Here is a 17,208-nt window from a genome sequence, read left to right on the forward strand (position 1 = left end):
TTGGACTAAACTCACCACTCCACTAACAATGGATTAGTGTCCCAGTTTTCCCACATCCCTTCCATCATCTGTCATTTTCCTTTTCTGTCATGGTAACCAATTTTATAGGAGTGAGATGGTATCACAGAGTTGTTTTCATTTGAGTTTCTCTAATCAATAGTGATTTTGGAGCATTTTTTCACATTACTATTGATGATTTTTCATTTCTTCTTTGGAGAACTGATTGCCTATATGTTTTGACCATTTCTCTTATTTTTACACAATTATCTCAGTTCCCTAAATATTTGAGAAATAAGGCATTTATCAGAGGATATGTAAATTTTTTCTCAGTCTCCTAATTTCCTTCTAATTTTGACTGTATTAGTTTTATTTGGACAAAACCTTTATAATTTCATCTAATTAAATTTTATATTTCCTTCACATAATTCACTCTGTCTATTGTTTTGTCATAAATTCTTCCCTTCTCCATAGATCTGACAGGTATATTTTCCATGCTCCTCTAATTTATGATGTTTCCCTTTAGGTTTAAATCATCTATCCATTCTGATCATATTTTGGTATATGGTGTGAAATGTAGGTTTATGCCTAGTTTCTGCCAAACTGCTTTCAAAATTTCCCAGCAATTTTTTCAACTGTTCAATTATTACCCCCAAAGCTAAGAATTTTGGGTTTATCAAAAAACTAAATTACTATGATCATATACATATACCTAATCTATTCCACTGATCCACCACTCTCTTTCTTAGCCAGAGAAGGAAATGAAAACCATTCTAGTATCCTTGACAAGAAAACTTCGAAAAAATGACTGAGCAACAACAGAACACAAGTGAAAAATTATTGAACAGCAGCAACAACACACAACAACACAACTTGTTTGCTTCTATGATTATTACTTTTTAATACAGTTTGAAACCTGGAACTGTTCAGCTGTTTTCCTTCACATTTTTTTCCTTTTTCTGATTATGTTCTATTTTGTCTGACTCTTTCCTATGCTCCATATATTTGACCTTGGATTATATTTGTGTTCATGACTATCATCTTGGTTAATTGCAAGTTTTTTGGGGTGCAAGGATTGTAGTTTTTTCTTAAATCCTTGTATCTCATATATGTATATTATATATATATATATATATATAGTGCTTTACATATAGTTGCCACTTGATGAATGGCTTTTGAATTGAATTGAATCACCAATTATTCATTTATACCTTAATGTAAATTAATTTTTCATACCTCCCTGCTCAGAGCAGAAACTTGATTAAGGGGAGGTGAGGAAGACCCAGGAAAAGTTATCTGACTATAGGGAAAGGAATTGTGGATTAGGAATTACAATACTTGGATTCCAATATTTTAGCTGACATTTTCCTAATTTGTTACTTTTTCTCTGCCTCCATTTTTTATCTGTAAAATGATGATCGCTAAAATCATATTCACTTCTGAATTTTAGAAAACTTCTCAGAGGGAACTCAGGGAACAGATCTAAAGGGTATCGTTAGGGCAGTGAAGGGTTCTTACATCACAATTTTAATCCAGGTAGGTAAGGAAGAGGCAGTAGAGGTTTAATATTAATTGTGTGTGTGTGTGCATGTGTGTGTGCGTGTGTAAGAGAGAGACAGACACACACACAGAAAGAGAGAGAGAGAGAAACTTGGCTGATCTATTAGAAAGAATACCGTCTTCTGCTTTTACACAGTGGAGTTTAGAAAAATGAAAAAACAAACAAACAAACAAAAAAAACCCACCTCATACAAACAAACCCAAGAACCTTTACTTTGCTAATAAAGCTGAACTAATTCTCCATTTTTGCCCTCTTCCCTTGGGACGAGAGTCAAAGTAGTACTTCCCCAAATGAGGAAATCGAAGGGCATATTCCCTGGGGATAACATTGCACTGCGTTAGCGACCTTGTCCCTGCAGGGATCTTTTTGGGTTTCTGCAGCCTTGGTTTGCCTGGCGGGAGGGATTCCTAGGAACAAACGGTTGCGCTGGGCGCTGTTCCAGAGCTAGGCGTTCCCCTCCTGGACCACTGGGCAGCGTGGTGCCAAGGCAGATTCATCTTTATAGATGGGGCTGTCAGGGATATACTTCTAGGGCAACCCCCAATTCTTGCGCACACTGGAGTCGCCTTTGCGGGAGAGGCGAGAGAAGCACTAGGCACGTTTACTAGCTGCAGAAAATCAAGAGGAAGGGTCTAGGGTTTTGTGCAACAGGGAGCGGGCTTTTGGGGGAAAGTATAGACTTATAGGCATCTGTATATACAGGCAGGTGCGGGCTTGCACACACACACACACACACACACACACGCACACAAGCACACAACCTGAGACCAAGCATACTCCTCAAAGACGGAGAGCGGGGTCCTTAAGTTAACAAAAATAGGCAGGTTTTATTTGATGTTGGTACATTAGGTTCATATTAATCTAGAGTGTGAGGGTTTTCCAGGTTTGTTCAGTTACTCTGAAGCTGAGACCTGATTATCAATAAGTGAACTCAAACTCATATCTTTCCTATAATTAACGTGTGTGTATATTTCTACAACTTTTTTTTGTTGTTGTTTTGTTCCGGGTGGGGAGAAAGTTGTGTCAAGGCATTGAAGGAGAGAGGAATACACCAGACACAGACACATACACAGACACACAGACACACAGACACAGACACACACACACACACAGACACATACACACACCCTGAATTCCAGAAGCAGGTCCTGTAGTAATCCATTCGCTGCCTCTGTCTACTCAGGGAGCGGATAGTTGGGCTGTGTTGGTATGACATAAGGCTTTGGGGAATTTGTGGCGAAGAGAAACTAGGAATTGCGAAAGCCCTGGCCATGATATCAGACTCAGGATCTGGATAGGCGAGGGGGCAATTTCCACTTCTGTAGTCCATATCTCGATTCAGCCAGACTTCAACAAAGCCAGCCAGGAGCATCTGATGGAAGAAATGATGGGAGAATCATATGTTTTTGTTTCTTCCTGATTTCTCTTTTTCACGTCTTCCTTCATCATCAATAACACACCTTGGGGTGTTTGGGTTTGGGGTAAGAATATTTTTTCGGGGGAGACATTTTGGATACCGAGGGTTGAAAAGGGTGGGTGCGGGGGAACCAGAAAGGGTTGAATATTTGGGGGAGGAGGGTGGGTAGGGGTTCTGCATGAGCTCCTTAAAGGACAAAGGTAACAGAGGGAGCGAGAGAGCTAGAGGGAAGACTTTGACTTTAAACCACAGAATTGGTGGAAGTGTGTGCTACGCTGCTGCCGCTGCTGCTGCTGCTGCTGATACTGCCACTGCTATTCAGGCTCCCGCGTCTGCTCTTGCTTTTGGTTGGTTTCAGAGCTCCCGGGTCCGGGAAGGTAGTGAGCCAACGCAGGGGAGCGCCTGCCGGCTGCAGCGGAGGTCGCTCAGGATGGGCTCGGGGAGCCAGGCGCTGTCCATGGTCCCAGCGGTTCTCCTAGCACTGACTCTGCCTGGGCTTCCTGTGTGGGCGCAGAACGACACTGAGCCCATAGTCCTGGAGGGAAAGTGTTTGGTGGTATGCGACTCCAATCCGGCTACAGACGCCAAGGGCTCTTCCTCGTCTCCCTTGGGGATCTCAGTCCGGGCAGCCAACTCCAAGGTTGCTTTTTCAGCCGTAAGGAGCACCAACCACGAACCATCAGAGATGAGCAACAAGACACGCATTATTTACTTCGATCAGGTCAGAGCTGGGTCCGGGGTGGGCATCTTCAGGGAGCTTGACATAACCATAGCTGCCTAGATCTGAGCCTAGCAATGTCAAACCTACTTGGAAAGAATAAAAGGGTAGAAATGGTTTAGACCTAATGGAGAGGGTTCCCCACCCGGCTTCCTAGAACGGTGTAATGTCAAGAGCTTCCAGGCAAGCTCCACCTGTTCCTTCCCGGTCTTTCCCAAAAAGCAGGGTCGGTTGGCGGTAGAGAAAAGGGGAAAGAGATCTCAGGACGAGTTTGATGGCAACAGGTCATGGAAGCTGAGGGGCCTTTCAGTCCAGGGGGCTTTCCTTTTATCTTCCGGAGACCCACATTTCTCCTTCCTCCCTTCTCCGATTTATGTGTCATGATTCCTGTGTTCTTGAACCTTCTAGAAGGTTTGATAAATATTTGATAGACCCAAGAAGTTGTGCCTTTGCCTGGCAGGGTCTCCTAGACTTGCAGACTAGCACTCTCCCACTTCCTTTCCTTTACGACAAAAGATACTGGAGTTCTAAATTCTCTTGCTGCTGCAGCCCAAGTAGAACTTGGTGCCTTTTCTAGCACTTTGTGAAAAGTTGTGGAGCAGAAGAAAAGGATGCCAGCAGCTTTACTGAGGCCCCCTGGGAAACACGGAGGAAAGCAGATCTTTCTATCCTCTATCTACTAAGGCAAAAGTATCACTGAGCCTCTAGCCTTACAAATTGTGGGAAAGAGAGAGGCTTACTGGGACTAGTGCAACCAACCACTGCTATTTAGCCTGGCTGACTGTCCCTGTGGGTTTGTGATCCAAAGGAACTCCCAGAGACTTCAGCATTGCTTCAGCAGTAGCTGGTAGGGGGGGAAAGGGAGGAAAGACTTGGGCTGTCAACATAATAGCATTGAACACATTCATATTCTACAACCTCACCAACTGGTCAGTCACTCCTATGTAGAAAGACATATATACACACATAAGTATGTATATGCATGCGCATATATGTAAATATACCCATATGAATATGCTCTCATATATCCAGGCAGAAATCTAGTTGAAATGATATTCAGAAAAGCAAAGGGGAAGAAATTAAGTGACATTTATATGAATTATTGAATTCCTTATAAGAAACCGATTTAGCATCTGACATCAAGCATAGAATCTACCCCTACACCATAAGGGTGGGGTGGGATAGGAAGAAGGAAGTTAAAATAGCACAAATTTATTTTTATAGTTCAGGTGACCTTTTGGACTTGGGTGCATTTTTTCCAGCCCCAAGGTAATAAAGAATAAAACAACCCAGGATTTCAGAATGAATTAATTAATGCTAGAATGCAATGGCCATTTGAAACAGCTTCAGTACCTTCTGTTCCTTTCCAGTGACCTTTCTGTCAATTAGAAGAGGAAAGGTTTTCTCTTCTGTGCAGAGAGTGATAGATCTTGGCTACAACAAGCTACATTCAGTTATAAATATAGTTAAGATAGATGCTCTAATTATAATGTAGAGTCAACATCAGCCATTCTGTGTAGTCAACACTAATCAGCAATTTCCATTATCGCTAATGAGTTGTGCGACTTGCACTAAAATCACAAAGATGCGACTAAGCACTTCAAATTATTTTAAATGTGCTCCAAAAAACATCTTTAAGAACCCTCTGTTTAAGATGATTAACAGTCAGTGATTTTTTTTCTCAAAAGTCCATTGATCATCAAGTCAGAGGACAGCAATCTTAGTGTTTGTCTGAGACATGATAGGATCTTAGGCTAAATTAAAATATTATATTGGGATCAGAATTTGTTCATCTGGGCAAACACCACTATATCAGTCTGTGAATGATCTATGCTATTATATTACTGGGACAGCTTGTAGAAGGTTAAACTGGATAAGTATGGATATACTAAAAAATAGACTATTTAAGGTGTGTGTTAGACAAGATATGAGGAATATGAAGTTTATATGTGAGAAAAGTGTCTTTACAGGAACAAATCATTTTCTTGAATTTTTATCTTAGGGAAGAATGTAGAAATCCTGACTATTCTCACACACACTCAAACACAAACTAAGTGATATTTTTATATCCCTCTCTATATTTAGATTAACAATGCACTTATTGAAATCTGGTATTACTGGCTTTGCTACAATAGCCAATAAAATTCCACTTCAATTTCTGGAGTGAAGTTTTTATCATGCTTCATCCTTGGGCAATATGCTCCTTATGAAATGACCTTTGAACTTTGAATAAAGATTAGATAGCTGTGTCAGTGATGCAAAACCGTGGACACAGCCTGTTTCTCATATTATCTTCTGTCTACCCTTTCTTGGCATCTTCAAAAACATAAGCCTCTACTAAAACCTGAGGTCTGTATGTCAAAGGAATGACAAATGAACAAGAAAGCTAGACAGAGGGTAGGTAGATCCTTTTAAGTGATCAAGTTATTCTGACCATTCAATTTGTCAGCTGTCCAGTATTATGAATTATGTCACCAAAAGGAGGGATGCCCTCATCTCTCTACAATGTTTCTAGGAATGACTGCAGATATTCCATGGATGCTCATTGGTTGACTTGGGAACGTCATTTCTGGATATATCAATGACTTTTAGGGGGGTAGTAATGTAAATGCATGGCAGTTGTCTTATATCTGACTTATTCAACATAAAGCTAACATAAGTAGGCCCTCAAATGTTCCCTGGGTATTTCTGAGCCAATTGAGCATTGTTGGAACTTTAGTTGCTTCTATACTGCAGTTACAGTTTTACTTATACCATTTTAAAAAGCAGAACATTTCTACAAATAGATACATTTTCCAAGTCATTTAAATGATAATAAAAGGCAACTGGATATTTTAAAGACAGTAATCACTAGTCAATGAGTCTCTACACCCCATCTCCCATGCTTGCCTTTTTTTTTTGTATGTATGTGTTGAAAGAGAGAATGCTTATATTAATTACTATTGTGTATTTTTGTTTATAGATCCTAGTAAATGTGGGAAATTTTTTCACTTTGGAGTCTGTCTTTGTAGCACCAAGGAAAGGAATTTACAGTTTCAGTTTTCACGTAATCAAAGTCTATCAGAGTCAAACAATCCAGGTATGTTTTTTTAAAAAATAAAAAATTCTTCCCCCAAACAACCATTCAACAGTTGGACTTAATTTCTATATGGTCTTGGACCAAAATTGTGATAGAAATATGGGAACCAAAATGCACTCTTTTGTTGTTTCAAATAAAATGGTTAGCTTTGCATTTATTTAGAAATAATGTCTTGATGCCAAGCTTGTTCCTTATATCATTAAATGAGACAATTTTACAATGGACATAGAGATAAAAAGTTATTTAAATTATAACTCTGAAGAGAGATGGTTTAGTCATATTTAATGGAGTGAATCCTAGTAGAAAATCTTTTATATTCTAAATGGATGTCACCTTTAAAGTTAATTAGTTCATTAAAACATCACTGAACTTGAAATGAGACAATTTTAAGATTAACAGACTTATTTAAGTTTGAAATAAGCAAATATAATAATAATAGTAATAAAAATAGTAGCTAACATTATATGGAGCAATAAGAATTGCTAAATGCTTTACATACATTATCTTGCTTGAACCATATTTCCATTAATTGCTGCTAATAAATATATGAAAAATGATTTAACTTTTAGGGTATGTTAAAGAAGTTTAAATGCCTCCATCTCCACAGTTTATGTTTAATCATTTTGATACTCAAAAATTATTAGGAAGGACAAGGAAAGCCAGACCATTTGGATTTCCCTATAATAATACTATTATTGTAGTACTTAACATAAAAAACAAACAAACAAACCTCATTGCCTTTAAGTCAAGGACCATGAAATCTCAACTATACTTGCATATGCAAATGCCTAAATCACAAAATTGCACATTTTTGAAGTAAGTTGTTTTTAAAAAACTTATCTATCTTCATAATAAATGAAAAATGATAAAAACATGACTAAGTTGCCTAGATTTATATTCTATAATGTGTCCGTGGAGATGAAGGAACAACTTACAGCTCTAAACCAACCGATCTGTCAGTGCTCTAAATTTTCTTTCTTTAACATACTCTTACCTTTAGGACAATGAGTGCTGGATGCAGGTACAGCCTTTCAGGGCTGAAAGAACCTGACATCCCTATATCTCACAATTCTAAGTTTCATTTGGATGTGAGTGCTTAATGCAGTATTGAAATATAGTAGAAGGAGAATGTATAGACAAAATCTGAAGCTAGCAATTTGTTATGAGCCATTCATTAAAATCTGCAGTGGTTTCTATCATAATTAATTAATATTAATTATTTCAAATAATTTTAAATTGTTGCAAATCTAGCAGGGAGTAGGATGAGAGTGGGAGGAATTACACATGGCACACCCTCAGAAAGCATTTTTTTCAAAGCTAAGCATATCCCTGTTGTAGTTTAACCTCTTAATGTTTTGACAGACTCATAGCAGCTGGATTCATCAGGTCACTAGGGTGGTAGTGACATAGTAGGAAGCCATATATTTCCTTTATTGCCAAAAAATTGGGGTTGAACAGAAGTGGTAAATCTCTAATGAAGGTGTCATAGTGAGGTCCCACTTCCTGTATCTAGCCTACTCTGGATAGATGCTATTTGTCTTTTGACTTTTTAGAAAATTCCTTGCAGAGGAATAAAACACGAACTTGGCAAACAACCTTAGTCTAGTAAATACAGTTCCTTAACTTGAAAGGAGAGTGATATGTTTTTCAAACATTGGTTCTTTTGCCCAATCCTTCATCCCATTGATGTCATTTATAATCCCCTGTAGATATTTCTCCTTTAACTAGAGCTTTGCAGTGATTTTCTTCTTGTAGGTTAATCTGATGCTAAATGGAAAGCCAGTAATTTCGGCATTTGCTGGAGACAAGGATGTTACACGTGAAGCTGCTACTAATGGAGTCCTACTCTACCTAGATAAAGAGGATAAGGTTTATCTGAAACTGGAGAAAGGTAATCTGGTTGGAGGATGGCAGTATTCTACGTTTTCTGGCTTTCTGGTGTTCCCCCTATAAAGTCTGATTTCTCTGTGACATTCATCCAGGTGTGGAGCAGCCAATTCCCTCTGTTATTTGAAGATCATTTTATCGTCATTGGATTGATGTTTCTTATTGATTTCTCATGGGTGAATATGGATTCTCTTTAAGGCTTCTGGGCCTATCTGAACCAGTATGAAGTTTCACAGAATTTTTGTGTGTTTAAGTATATTTGGACTGAGATGTTAAGCAGACAATCCATATCTATGCTTAATGTTAACAGTCAGAAGCTGCTTGCAAGATTTATTCAGAATTTCATTGACTGGACTTGCCAGAGTCATTGGAGGTGTGGAATTTCATGGTTTTAAAAGGACTGGCAACCAGGTCTATAAATTAGGACTATTTGCATTCCGACTTCAATCAAGAATTCGTGTCTTGCTGCCAAAGAACTGTTTATTGAGCTATTGGTTCTATTTGTTTTTCTTTCTTTCTTTCTTTTTTAAACTTCATTTTGTTCTCCTGAGATAACTGGCAATTGTTATTCAATGACTGGTCTTGTGTCTTCTCTACGTGTAGCATATTGGATGGCTGACCCATAGATGTACCCTTAATCAGTGATCACAAACATGACAGCCCTAAGGGGAGGGAAGGGGATGCATCATAGTTGTATTTTAATTGTATACATGAAAGATTCATATTTTCCAAGTTATATTTTCTAATAGCAAGAATAGATCATAAGTCTGACAAAGGAAAAAAATTGCTTACCCATGTTCTGAGTGATCAATTCATAAACCTTGGCAAAATTACGCTCCTCTGCAGGAAATTGTATACTTTATTGTTCAACTTTAATTAACGTGATTGATAATAACCACTTTATTAAAAACCTAAGGGATTTTTTCCTTAGACCCAACCACTTTATTAGCAGGAGATGAGATCCCCTTGTTTTTAATTATGTCTATTTTTCAAGCCTTCAGTTGTGTTCTAGGTATAATCTGGTTTTGCCTTAACTCCTCAAATTGTATATACTTGTAGATCATCTGTTTAGCTAATATTAAATCTAAATATCCCATATCTAAACTTGGTGCAATATCTCTTTGTCTTTTGTACAGGTCATATGAGTTCATACATTTATTTATGATGTCACCATTCACAGAATAAAGGTCAATATATGTTAGCTGGATGTTTTTGACCCTTGGGTTTTGGAGACTTGTATTATATTTCTTTCTGAATATGGTTACTGCTAAAGTCAGACCTCTTGAATTTTGGGATATTGTCCTAAGGAGTATTTATTTCATTCAATCTGGACAAGTCCCAGAGTGGTGCAGCTTATAGAAAGATAATCAATGAACTCAGAACATAATTCTTTCAGAAAGATTTATCAAGTGGAAGGGGAAAAGAAAATCTCCAGCCTGTCATGCTAATGATGAGTACAGGGATGAGTGATGCTGAGCAAAATTCTAGACATTTCTGAACATGAAACAACTGAATAACAGAAATGCATTCAGGCCTTATCACAGTGAAGATGCTAACATGATCCTGTGTTGTTGCTACTTTTGTTGTTTAATATGAGATTGATATCCTTATAAGAAGCATCATATGTAGTAAGAATAGCATTGAATTGGGTATCTGGAAGTCTGGATTCTTATGTCAGTTTTATAACTAATTGGTTGTGTGACCTTGGGTAAATCATTTGACATTTTTGGGCCTATGCTCACTCATCTGTAATATCAAGGGCTTGGACTAGATGATTTTGAATTTCCCTAAAATCTCCATGGTCCTCTGAATTTATATTACTGAAATCTCTAGAGAATCAGAGTATACTTATAGGCTTGAAACCAAAAGGAATGTTTTAGAGAAGCCAATGCCAGTATTGAGGCCCCATATAGCACATCCTTTGAGTAGGATACTATGTAAATTTAATGACATTTACTTAGAATCATGATATTCATAAGGCTTTCTGTATTCAAAATCTGCACCTTTATTTTTTAATCTTATTTGATAGAACATGCTGTTCATTACTTTGGGCAAAATAGCTACAATTAACAATTCAGATTTATATAGCACTTCAAGGAAAAAAATTTTGTCATAAAAACCACAAAGTGGGTAACATAAGTATTGTTATTCCTTTTTTTAGATGATAAAACTAAGTCCCAGACAAGTTAAGCAACTTTGTCCATGTGTACATAGTTATAATGTGTAATAACCCTGACCTCACTCTTTCCATGATACCATATTACTTTGGGAATAATTAGTAGCCATCTCAACTATGATATATCCATGAATGTGGTCACTAAAATAAGGACATATAAATATCAAAGCTGTCCTGATTACCTTTGAGGTTTTTGTTCTAAATTACTTGCTGTTTCTCTTTAATTGAGCCACTGTGGAAGAAAAGGGGAAAATCATTTCAATTGCCAGGACTCTGATATGTAAGGTGTTTATATCAAAATGACTGCATATAGATACATTTAAAACTTTCAAGATAAAGCCCATTTTGATTGAGATTGTATTTTGAAGACCTGAATTTCAACATGGGAAAGTGTCCCTCTCAAAGGAATAATGAAAGAATAATAGAATTTTAGATTTGCACAAGTATTGATATAAGTCTTGAATGGGGGGTTCACAATAAAGTCTTCTCCAATCATTGCAAATGTGAAGTTGCATTAGTGTGAATGTAGGAAGAGAGAACATAGAAAATGGAGGAGAATGAGTTTTCATAGTACAAGAAAGGAAATAAGAGAGAAAGGAAAAATTTAAATAGAATAAAAGAGGTAGAGCATAATGGCACACTTGAATTAGAGTTATGGAGAAAGAATTGTCAAGGACTGCTTCTAGTCTAATCTCTGCCTCTTATTCATTGTGTGACCCTGAGCAAATCACATCTCTCTGGATCTTAGTTTTCTCATCTGTAAAATTAAAGGGCTGGACTAAGTGATTTTTATGATGCTTTTCAGCTCTAAAACTGTGATGTGGGGCAAAAAAGTGTTTCCATTCAATGTAGCTAAATTATGGGTAGCCTTTGGAAAATGGAGGAAAAGAAAGCAATGTTCTAAGCTTTCAAGTCAACAACTTTTCAAAATATTTCAGTTCAGAAACTTAGAGCACAGCAATTCTTTTGTTCCTTACCACTAAAGAAAAGAAAATAAGTCTTCTGTTGGTGGTTTTTGCATGTACTCTTAGATCCAACTAAGTCATCAGTAAAGGCTTTTCATCATTAAGATTTAAAGTATACCCAGCTTTACACTAAACCACAAAAGAATATGCCTCTCCTTTTATCTTGCATTTCCAAATGTAGGTTGCTCAAACATCTATGTGTATATGCCACTGTCAGAGAACTCTGGGCATCTTCTAAAGAATGGTACCTGGTTGGTCAGTTTCCATTCTCCTCATTATATACATATTTTTTCCTTGAATAGTGTTTTTATAAACTTCTGAGTCTGCCTATCTTCTAATTGAGCCCCATGATTGTCTTAGCCTTGTTTCCATATAATTATATAATCTTGATCCTTTCCTTACTCCTTATATCCTCTCCTACTGCTCTTTGATTCATTGATTAGCAGATATACTTAGATCTAAAACATATAAGAACTCAAAGGAGAGACAAAATGAATCTTGATTCTCCTTAGTCTGAAATAACTGCTTTTATTAGATCCCAGATACATTGGTCAATAGTTATTTTCAGAGTTGACATAGCATACCCACTTCTCATCTCTCCATTTTCAGCTATTACAACCTTGGATTATGACATTTATTTCTTTAGGCCAGTATTATTTGGTCAGTAACTACTTCAATGGATGTATTACTTAGTGATGGAGTTGAGAATAAGTATTTTTAAACATACCTCTTTGGAGCTAACTGGAGCTAGGACTTTTGCCAAAAATTCTGGAGGTTCTAATAATGTGTTCCAACTTCTGAATGGTGAATGATGCAATTCTAGGGAATATGTTTTGAGACTTAGTATCACATTAATGTAGAAAATAACTGGACTCAGAGTCAGAAAATTTGGCCCAAATCTTTTCTTAGCTTCTTAACACATGTGGCCTTATATAAGTTCTCTTTGAGTATCAGTTTCCTTATTATTTAAATGTCAGGTTTGAATTGATCAATCAACTAATAAGTTGGGAACATCTTCTGTGTGCTAGGTGCTAGGAATCCAAATACAAAATGAATGTCTCTGCTTTGAAATAGTTGACATTGTACAGGGGTGTCTTCATGTGCATGTAGAGTTCAACATATTTATAGTTAAATAAATATGACATATGCACAGCAATAAGGGAGCTCTAATAATTGGAGGAATCATAAGAGGCCTTTTGAAGGTAGTGAGTAGTATTGAGTCTTGAAGAAATCTAGGATTTCCAAGAGAAAGAAGTGAAGGAGAGCATGTTAGGCATAATGGAAAGTCCTTGTGAAATGGTAGAAATTAGAAAGTTGTTTATTGGGTATTTTACTTAGGTCAGTTTGATAAGAGTGGGAGAGTAATGCATAAATAGTCTGGAAAAATAGTCTGGTGCCAGATTGTGAAGGGCTTTAAATCCTATAAAGTAGTTTACATTTTATTTCAGAAGCAATAGGGAGTTACTGAAAGTTGTTGAGCAGAAGGGTGATGTGTTCTTTTGAAATATCAATTTGTAGACTGTGTGAAGTATGGAATGGAAAGAGGGAAGGCTGAATGTAGGGATACCATTTGGAAAGCTATTAAAATAATAGAGGTAAGAGGTGATAAAGATTTAAATGAGGCTAGTGATCATATGAATAGAGAAGAGATGGATGTGAAAAATTTTGATTAAGTAGAATAAAAAAGACTTGAAAACTAATTGAATGGGGAGAGGTAATTAACGAAAGTGAAGAGTCACAGATGCTTCTTAGCTTAAGAACATGGTTGAAAATAGTGATTCTGTCAGCAGATATATTAATGTTATAGGGAGAGGTAATGAATATAAAGAGAAAGAAAAGTAATTCAAATTTGGAAACAATGAGTTTAAGATTCTATGAGATAGCTACTTGGGGATGACCAGCAGACAGTTGGCAATATTAGAGTAGAGCTCATGTGAGAGAAGAAGGCTGGGTAAATAGTCTCTACATCATAATAACAGTTGAATTCATAGCTTCTCATAAGATCAAAAGAAGGTGTAAAGAGAAAAAGGAAGGGCGTTCTTTTTTCCTTGACATTATTTGTGAAAAGATATAGAGCCATTGGTTAATGGCTTAAAGGAGTGATAGCATCAAGTAAGGTTTTATTTAAGGATAGGTGAAGTCTAGGCATAATATTTCATCAAGAAAATAAGAGATTTGACTAGATGGCCTTCAAGATTCCTTCCAACTATAAATCTTATGAAACTAAGATACAATTTCATAAAATACTTTTGAATCAATCCCTGAAGGTGGCAAGATGTCATGAGCACAATCAGCATTAGGCAGAGATTGAGTAATGAAACACATTCCAACTGACACTGGAAAGCAGAGAATGTTGGGGACGTGGGAAGCTTAAGCTGATTTTGGCCCATGTTTCCATTCAGAGCTACAGAAATGAAAGCATGTTATTACTCAAAATATTTTTGGTTATTGTATCTAGTTTAAAAAAACCATCTTCTAAATAGACCTCCTTTTTATTTCTAGCATAGCTCTACCCTTTGAAACATTCTCATGCCTAAAAGAGGCCTTGTCTGTCTATAGAATTCCTGGGAAAAAACATCTCTTATCTAGCCAGAATCAAAGACGGCTAACTTCAGAACCTGACCCTGAACCCCTTCTACAAGTACCTGCAGTGACATCTTTCATTTTGGGGAACTGTGTGTCCAGCTGAACCTAACTTACAGTATGTTTCCTTTTTGAACCCAGCTAACCAATGTCAATGTGGCAGAAGCTTTAGCAGAAGTAAGTGTGCTCTGGAGTATACCCCAAGCTAGTGACATGTGTGAACGAAAGGTACAGCTCACCTTAGAGGATCACACACCTATATCTATGCCAGCTGTGAGCCTTGCAGAGAAAGAGAGAAAAATACAGGCAACATTTATACAGGATGAAACCAAAGGTGGGTCACCCATATACAATGAGGAATAACTGAAAATTGTAAGCTCTTTAGGTGAAGAGACTTACATTGGCAGCATGAGATCTGGGATACTGATATGAATACACATTGCTTCAGGCATTCTGATGATTCTCTTATGGTGACACTTGTTCAATCATCTTCTGAACAATGCCATTTGATTCTAAGGACACTTTGTTTGACTGCTAAAAGAACCATCTTTTGAGCTTTTCTGTTGGTTATACAGAAGGCCCTCAGAGTTAGAAAAACCTGGGAAATCAGTCAGTGGATTTGTAATTTATTTAAGAGCAAGAACATTTCTCAACAATGTTTTTTGTCCAGATGGTGACATTTTCATTGAGAAAACACATTGTCTTAGGTGCTGAGCTAAGGCAGCTTTTATTTGCTTGAGGGTTAGCAGTGAAAAATAAAACCCAGTTAACATGTCCTTTCCTAAAGTTGGAAAGATAATGCATAGGAATGATGATGGCAAAAACACCAGTGAGTTTTGGAAGGCTGAAAGTTACATAAAGGTAAACTGGTCTCTTTCTAGCTACTATGGGGAGCTTGGGTAGGGAGGAACACGACCTATCTAAATTCAGATCCGGGGGTGGGGCCAGAGGGAAGATAGTTATAGCTCTCTCTAGGTATAGGTTCCCTCCTCTCTCTTTTTTGGCCTCTTTCAGCTTCAATGTCAATGTAAAATCAATATGTAGAGGGGAGAATGTTGAGAAATCGATTGGTGTCATATGGCTCTTTGCACATTTTTTCCTCGTGCAGAGAACAGAAGACTGTAAAGTTAAAATGACTTGCTATATTGGTAAGCCCCTGCATGGTTTTATTTAATAGATCCACAGTGGGGAGGTAGATGGGATACAAAACTGAGGGATTAGGATGCAGGGAAAGTGTTAGTGAGGTGGGCATTGTGAGACTGGTGAGGACATTAGGCTGAAAAAAGATGGAGGGTTATTAGAATGAGTTAGGTTTATGGATGTTTCGAGGTCAGGTGAATAGTGAAGGACAACCTGATATTTTTGTGTAAGCATATCCTAGATCATATCAACACAAGGTAGAGTAGTGATTGGACAAGTGTCCATCTACTTTGAGCAATGTAGACAGTTACACTAAAAAATTCAGGTCAGAATGCACACTCTAGGGTCTGAACTATCCTATTTCCATATAGTTGCTCAGTCTCCCCCTTATTTTGTGCTGTGTGGGCACAATCTTGAGATTGCATAGTTATCCTGTTTGAACACCATAGATAGCCAATCTGAATAATTCAGGACTCAGAGTGGAATTTTTGACCTGAATTACCTGGCTTGGCTGTCTGCATGGATCCGACGCACCAGAAAATTGACTAATCTCCCTTTTACTTTATGCTGCATGGGGACATTTTCTTCCAAGTTCCCCACGCTCTTTGGGAATGCATAACTAGGCATAAGTATTTTTTGAAATAACTTCATTTTTACTTTATTTTATATATATATACACACACATATGTATAATTAAAAAAAATATGGCATTAAAATGCTAAATTCAGTCACAGCTACTTTCTACATCACTATAAAATGGGACACCTATTAACATGTTACAAGACATTAAATCCAAGAGATACTATGCCAAAGTATGCAAAGTTATCCAGTAAGGTTTTATATTTTGAGAATAAACTGAGCAAATAGTGAGGCTAATTTTTTCCTCATCTTGATATGATGAAATCAAGCAGAAATAGCTTTGCTTATCTTTTGGGCAAGGCAGAAGTAGCCATTGCCAGTAAACTTCAGGAAGGAATCAGTCTTGAGTTTGGAGTCTGCCTACAGGTAGGGAGAACCTAAAACTCTTAGTGGTTATCTAGGCTAACCCATTATACTATAGAGATTCAATTGTGTGGGTAAGAGGACAAAAACAGTTGAGATGGGATAGCATAGTGAAGCTTGGGGAAATTTGATTGTTTGAGATATCTATGTGTCTTTGTCTGTGTTCTCTTGAGTTGTATGTGTTCTGGGAGAGTCTTGTATTAGTCTGTACTCTGAGTTGGGGTTTTAGGCTCCAATTAAGCCAAAGTATACCAAGTACACTACTGGGAAGTGATGGCCCTATGTCACAAGATTAGTGATAGGTGTGTCCTAAATGTCACTTTCTAAGGTTTCCCCTATGGCCATATTTAGTGCAGAGAGTCTGGAACAGAGAGTCAGGGATCTTGTAATTCAAAGAGGAGGGAAATAATATTAATTGCTAAAACTTCATCTAGATCTGACCAATCATGAGATAGAGAAACCTTGATTCTGGCCCAAGTCAAGAATTGAATCTAGAGCTCTGTCCAGGGTCTTTTCAGGCAAAACTATATCATTGCACAAAAATCTCGACCAGCTTGTCCTTCATTTGTGTTGCTTAATGAACCATGGATAGTGCTGCATTAGAACTAGGACTCAGTCCCTTTGGGTTGGATTTATTAGAAAAGCCTGGCTAGTGGCTTGACATTGTACTTCCTCCAAGGAGG

At 37.4% G+C, this 17,208-nt stretch overlaps 1 protein-coding gene across 4 annotated transcripts; it reads left to right on the forward strand.

Moving 5' to 3' along the window:
* The first annotated feature begins 2,011 nt into the window (after positions 1-2,011).
* On the forward strand, positions 2,012-9,860 carry CBLN4 (cerebellin 4 precursor). Of its 4 annotated transcripts, XM_056812929.1 has the most exons (5): positions 2,012-3,039; positions 3,334-3,696; positions 6,656-6,772; positions 8,528-8,663; positions 8,755-9,860. In XM_056812929.1, exons 1-5 carry the CDS (start codon positions 2,959-2,961, stop codon positions 8,784-8,786), a joined length of 729 nt encoding a protein of 242 aa, XP_056668907.1. In that variant the 5' UTR covers positions 2,012-2,958; the 3' UTR covers positions 8,787-9,860. The 4 variants fall into 4 exon arrangements, with proteins under 4 accessions (XP_056668907.1, XP_007475754.2, XP_001369077.3 ...); XM_007475692.3 differs by having other exon boundaries at positions 8,528-9,860; XM_016428641.2 differs by having other exon boundaries at positions 2,601-3,696.
* Positions 9,861-17,208: the final 7,348 nt, after the last annotated feature.

Source organism: Monodelphis domestica, chromosome 1 (assembly GCF_027887165.1).
Source record: "Monodelphis domestica isolate mMonDom1 chromosome 1, mMonDom1.pri, whole genome shotgun sequence".
Classification (NCBI taxonomy): Eukaryota; Metazoa; Chordata; class Mammalia; order Didelphimorphia; family Didelphidae; genus Monodelphis; species Monodelphis domestica.

What these genes read in the sequence shown, in the direction of transcription:
- CBLN4 (XM_001369040.4), top strand. Translation starts at nt 3,154, where the DNA reads ATGAGCTCCTTAAAGGACAAAGGTAACAGAGGGAGCGAGAGAGCTAGA. An exon ending in GCATTATTTACTTCGATCAG is followed by an intron (nt 3,697 to 6,655) that starts GTCAGAGCTGGG and finishes TTTTGTTTATAG; the next exon opens with ATCCTAGTAAATGTGGGAAA. An exon ending in ATCAGAGTCAAACAATCCAG is followed by an intron (nt 6,773 to 8,527) that starts GTATGTTTTTTT and finishes TTCTTCTTGTAG; the next exon opens with GTTAATCTGATGCTAAATGG.